Here is a 6,532-nt window from a genome sequence, read left to right as displayed (position 1 = left end):
TGCAAATCTTTCTTGGTTTCAAACAGTTGCTTGACCTGTAAGTCCTCATCATCGGGAGCCACACGGGAAGAATTGGAGGACGGTCCACTTGTTCCACCCCCGAGCTCCCACTCTGCTTAGGTCTCTATCGCGATAAAGCAATTAAATTTTCATTTGTAAAATCATTTATATTTTCGTTGTCCTCAACTGTTGACGGAATTCTACGCGTAACAGCGACATCACGATCAGAAGCAACTGTCTCAGGAATACCCACATCATCCGCAGGAACTATCTCCACTGTCTCCCAAAAATTTCGATCATTGTTATCCGCCCTATCCGAATCTTCGCGTTCACCTTCGATAACATCCTTCGTAATTAAAGTCACACCAAGAACAGTCGGAGTCCGATGCATTTTATTCAATTCTAATAGATAATTCAATTCAGCATCATTAGTAACGAATACCGGTGGCATCGGAATGGATGAATCCCCATAACCGTTGAATAGATATCTCAATTGCATATCGTATTGAGATTAATCGACATTCAGCTTATTTTGCAAATCGTGGTACATTTCTAAGTATGGTGTACTCTCTGTTACGGGAATTGCAATACAACCACGTATGTCACTCGTCCATCTCCATTCCCACCGATTATTTTCATTCAATTCGAAATCACCGAAATAACACATGGGGATTATCATATCTGCATGAGGAAATGGTTTTAATCAACTTCAACTATTAATTATAAGAAAGAAAAAGGCAAAAAATCAGCTGCAGCCAAGGCTGTTAAACAGCCGGCTGTTGGCTGTTTAACAACCAACAGCCGGACTGTTTCAGACTGTTTTCGACTGTTTGTTAAGCTAAACCAGTTTGGCGTAGGAGAATACCGTTCTAAAAACGAAATTAAGCATGCGTAATTTAAACGTAAGTTATACATCCGTTTAATTTTTTTTGATAGGTTCTGTTAAAAAAATCTATGTCGACATAAAATTTCTCTATTTAAACGTATACTAATTTACTTAAAACGAAATTAAACATGATTAAATGTACTTACCGATTTGAAGAAATTGATGTGAAAAAAATTTCCAGTTTCAACGTTCCAAAGTTCTTCTAGATTTTGAGGTTCAAGCAGATGAAAAGATGAGAATTTTTTCTGCGTTGGAAGCTCGTTTTGAAGTTTTTATAAGTGGGAAAATGTTTGGTTTTCAATTATTAAGTAAAAGGGTAGTATAATTCTTTCAACAATATATTGTTTTGGAATTGTACAAAATATTTAAGGGCATTTTTGTCTTTTACCATACAAGAGGCCAATGTCATAATATTCATGATTTTGGAAGTCAAACTGAAATTTTGTTCCTTTGACTGGGTCAAAATTAAAAGTACCCCGTAAAATTTCCGGCTAGGTCGTGAACCTTTGAAACTATTTACAGTAGAATCCCAGACTTCCAATATTTTGACAATAAGGCCCACACTTTCAATTTGTACCACCCGACTCTTAAGTGCTTGTCTAGTACAAATTCTTTAAATTTATTTTTTCTAAAATTAATTATCAATAAATTAATTTTACGCATGAACCTTTAACCTTTTTTTTTCCTACTAAAATCACTTTTCACAAAATTTATTATTAAAAAATCTTCATTTATGCGTGCAAGGATGACCATTAAATTTGGGATAAAATTCATTCATTTTAATTACAATATGAGCCCATTTGATCGTAAAGATAGAATTAAATTGAATTGAAAATGAATTTAAGGGAATTGAATTGCTTATAAATTATTTTTCTGGAAATTGTAAATTATTGTGTTTGATTAGTATAATTTTTCACGAGAAAAATGTTGAAATAAAAGTTTGTTTTGTTGTTCGTTTGACTTTATTTTATATAAAAATTGTCAATTAAAATAATAGATTTTACTAGTATTGGGGATGAAATTTGTTTCTCTTGTCAAAAAAAAATTCAAAAAAATTATTTATCTTTTGATGTTCATTTGACTTTGTTTTATATGAAAATTATCAATTGAAGGGAAATATATTTTTACAATAATTTTTAGAATTTGTTTCTATTGCCTAAAAAAATAAAAAATTGGAATTTGAAAAACCATCATACCCATGAGAACTCATTTTCCCCAAAAAGCAAGAAAATGTTTACGTGTGGGGGCAAAAACCAAGAAAATGAATTGCCTAGAAAACTAGTCTATCAAACACCCAAAAATGTTAAAGTTGGAAAAGGATTTCCATTTTCCATAGAAAAGAATTCATATCAAACATGTCCTATATTCTAGGATCAGGCAAAGCCAAGGTTTTGGTCCAGTGTGGGTGCAATTATAAGTATCAGCTATAGTGATTTTTTAACCAAAATTAGTGTATGAAAGAAAAGAGCTTCACAGGATCAATGCAGAGTGTTGAAGAGAAATATTTCATGTTTTCTACTCCATACCTGTGTCATTATAATTTAAAAAAAAAATGAAGTGAAATACTGGAAAAGATCGAGGGGAGTGCTAAAAAATATTAAAACAAAAGCACACAACTAAAAAAGGGGGGATAATGTTATATGTACCGAATATTTTTATCGAATCTTTTACTTACTACTCACAACAAGAGGGGAACACGAGCCGTCATTTTTAAATTCACACGAGCCCCCGCTATACATTGCGAGAGGGGGAACACCGTTCAGTAACCCCTCGATACATATATATTTATCCAAAGAAAGGGGGAGGGCTAATGTTTAAAAAAATGAGTCTCAAAACAAAAGCCCAACACTTGAAAAAAAAAAAAAATCCAAAATCATTCATCTCCTCCATTATGAAATTGGAAGATTGGAATTCCCTTTACCACGGTTGCCGACAGATGACGATTCCCACTTCCCTAAATCTCTTCTATGGTTTCTGGTTGAGTCAGCATGCATGATAGAGTTTGCTTCTTACCTTTTCATCTTTTCTTCTTCTTCTCTTCTTGGTCCCGTGCAAGCACACTGAAGTCCGCTCTGCATTGGCCTTTATGTAGCTCCGCCTCTATCAGTTAGGTAACTATACTCTAATTTTGTTAAATAGAGTAACTAAACCATAATATAATTTCAATCATAAAACTACATCTTAATATAATTTTAATCGAATAACTACATTTAAAGTTGATTTCAATTAAGGTAACTTCGTCAAAATCTATGAATCATAAATAGCAATCTCACATGTAACAATTATAGACCCGAAATAAATACTTTAATAAATAAACAATGTGCACGGTTCAAATAACAAAATTATATGGAGTTACAATAATGGTTTGTTCATTTTTTGCCATTCCAATAATACCAAAATTGATAAGAAAAGGGCAGAGGGAGAAATGAGGTATAATAGGCTGTTCTATAACATTCGAATCTAGATATGCCCAGATGGTTAAGATGTGAAATGTTTGGTTGGCTATTATTTGGTCTTAAGTTCGTACAAGACAGAAATAGAGAGAATTGGTAAAGGGAAAAGTCATTTGGACACCAAAAGTGTACATCAGCTTTGATATCAAGTTGGCAAGATTTGATTGGTTAAAAAATCGTTTATTTTTTTAAACCGTCGAATAGTGCGATACCACGTGGTACAGTATAAAAAATTATGTAAGATGCGGTATACATATCGCATGGTTGATCGGTAAAAGGACAAGAAAGATTCGTATTTACTCAATTTTTTTTTTGGAAAACTGAATATACGAGTAAGGAATACCTAAATCCCAAAACAGTTTCAAATCCACTTCACCTCACTTTTCCCACGGATTTTCACAGTTAAAAAGGATAGAATCAGTACTTTCAATTTGAATTATTATTAGTCTTTAGTTAAAACTACAATCAATCCAGATGCACTGTTTTGCTTATATACATGTTGGATACCAAGTCCTGGCATGAAAATTATCCGGGGCCATAGCAATTCTACACAGATATATAATCAACAAACCAGTTGGCAACCGAGCGAAAATCAGACTATCAGCAGCCGATCACAGAGTTACGAGATATACGCTTTGATAACGTCCGTATAGTTGCATACCAAACCAGTTCTCGGGCAAGTGATTTTACCATTATTTTTCCTTGCCATGTCTTCGAGAGCCTGCATATAGAAACCACATTTAGTATGTCCACACAATTTGAACCTGCAAATACAAACATGCTCATACAAAATCTAGCATTCGGAACAGTGAAGACCTTGGTGCTGTAGACGTAGCCGTTGGGCAAGACGAGTGGTGGATTCTCGGTATCCATTAGTTCTTTACTTATGTAACAAACAAGTTTCGAATGATGCTGCTTTGAATATGGTAGTGGCTGCGCTAATTTGCGGAAGCTCTCCTGTGACAGAGGATCCTCCTTTGTGCAATCATCTTCGTAACAGAATCTGAATCATGTCATGGTAAAAACTTGGACGAAGATAGACATGGCAATTACTCAACCAAACACATGGAGCCATTATGCACGTAATTTAGAAGAGACCAACATGATGTTTGGCTAATCTTAAAAGAAAAGTAAAAGTTGCTCACTTAGATCATGTTTATCTTTTAAGCTTAGACAAACACACTATTAGATAACTTACTCTTTCCTTCTTTTAAGTTTAAAAAAAAAAAAAAAATGTTACTTATTTTGCAAGTAAATCTTAACTTATTATCCAACTTTGACCAATAAAAAATTATTAAAATTGGAACTTATTCTCTTGTAAGTAGACTTTTAAGCTTAGACAAATATGCTCTTGATTTAAAAAGATAAAAAGAATGAAAGAAAAAAAAAGGAAGGAGGCAACATTGGCTTATAAAACTGCTGCCAGTACTAGTATCTTTTGCTCACTTCGATCATTTGAGTCCACATTATTTTGAAAACTGAATCTTTGACAAAAATAGCAGAAGCCGTCATAACAACCTAATTTCTTGATATTTTAGTATAGGAATACTTGAAAATCTAGTAATATATGGCTAAGAATCACAAAGTATGGATACGGAGTTTTTAGAGCCGACAAGCCTGCTTGCAGATATATGTTCAACAAAGGTTCAAGAGTCATGCCATACAATCTGCAAAACTCTTGCTTAAATTGGTCGACTAGGTAATCCCATTGCTTTTCTTCAAATAAAACCTGAAAGAAAATAATCACAAAGATCAGCATATCCTTTTGGTAAATCCTCAGTTCCGACAGGGGTATGGAGACACATTATTATTATTAATTCAAATTATTGGTCACAGTCAATCACACTGTAGGAATTGCTCAACAGAAGATACTAGGTTGTATCATAAATTTCATCAACCAAATACATATCAGATATAGTACATCATCCTTTTGAAAATATCCCTTCAGTCTAATCATTTTCTACTTAATAAAACCATGCCAATTATTCTCGCCAATTTACCCTCGACATAAATTGTTTTCACAATTACATCATGTAGCTTTTGGATGGAAACACAATAAATCTCTTCAAAAGAATAGTACAAACAAAAACCAGTATTTTTGTGCCTGCAAGCAAGTTCTTTAGCAAGAAGCAAATGTGCAAGATTAAGTTCTCAAGGATAGATGATAAAATAAGTAACGCTGTAATAATTACAGATACAGTTGGTATATGCAGTAAAAAAATTTTAAGTCGGATGGGTAATGAAATGTGTTCACCTTGTATTTAGCACATTCAGTATTACTTCTAAAAGCAAGTGTTGCCATTACGCGCTGCAATTCTTTCATGTGTGTAGCTCCCCAAGGTGACAGATGCTTCTGGGCATATGTTATAGCTCGCAGGTTATTTTCGGCTCGTACCAACTCTATGAACTCTTGCAGTCTCAACTGGAATTCAAATTTGCTCTGCAAAAGCATCATGTATTGTACAAATTTGACATGCATCGTACAGAGGAACTATAATATCAATCAACACAGTGAATTTGATATCCTACCAATTCATAATATGGTTTCACAAACTTCTCACAAGTCTTTCTTAATGAACCCAAAAAAGTGAAAATGTAAAATTAAAATAAATAAGTTTTTATATTATTTATTGAGTATTATACCTCAAGGAAAATATGTCTTCTAATCATTCATTGTGCCTAGCTTAACGAATTAGATTGTTGTGCACACTCGTGCAAAATAAGTCCAAAAAAAAAAAAAAAACATGATCTTGACCAGCCAAGAGAAAAACAACCCCCAGCTATTTTTATACAATAATAAACCAATCTTCGTTCTTTACAGGGGGAGGAGTTAATAACAAAATAAAAATGACAAAATAAACAAAACCTTGTTCCCAGTGGTGTAGGTTATTAATGGAAATTATGCAGTTATCACAAACATCAAATATATGATGAATACAAGAAGTGAAATGTAACAAAAAGGCACTACAGAAACACTATACTGTCGAATTATGCCGCATTATATCCTTCCTTCCTCTTTACAGGGGGAGGAGTTAATAACAAAATAAAAATGACAAAACAAACAAAACCTTGTTCCCAGTGGTGTAGGTCATTAATAGAAAACTATGCAGTAATCACAAACATCAAATATATGATGAATACAAGAAGTGAAATGTAACAAAAGGCAATACAGAAACACTACACTGTCGAATTA

General features: G+C 33.3%; 1 protein-coding gene across 1 annotated transcript in view; it reads right to left on the bottom strand.

Moving 5' to 3' along the window:
* Positions 1-3,748: 3,748 nt before the first annotated feature.
* LOC111389227 (protein MAEA homolog) overlaps positions 3,749-6,532 on the bottom strand; it is a 9,948-nt gene continuing 7,164 nt past the window's right edge. Inside the window, exons 4-7 of the mRNA XM_023014117.1 lie at positions 5,594-5,779; positions 4,935-5,068; positions 4,156-4,342; positions 3,749-4,060 (exon numbers count right to left, since the gene is read on the bottom strand). Of these exons, the coding sequence (XP_022869885.1) occupies positions 3,959-4,060; positions 4,156-4,342; positions 4,935-5,068; positions 5,594-5,779 (609 nt within the window). The 3' untranslated portion in view covers positions 3,749-3,958. The remainder of the gene's footprint in view (positions 4,061-4,155; positions 4,343-4,934; positions 5,069-5,593; positions 5,780-6,532) is intronic.

The sequence above is a fragment of the Olea europaea genome, unplaced genomic scaffold (assembly GCF_002742605.1).
Source record: "Olea europaea var. sylvestris unplaced genomic scaffold, O_europaea_v1 scaffold571, whole genome shotgun sequence".
In the NCBI taxonomy this organism is placed as follows: domain Eukaryota; kingdom Viridiplantae; phylum Streptophyta; class Magnoliopsida; order Lamiales; family Oleaceae; genus Olea; species Olea europaea.
Note: the sequence above shows the minus strand (reverse complement) of the source record. Positions and strands in the feature narration are given on the sequence as shown.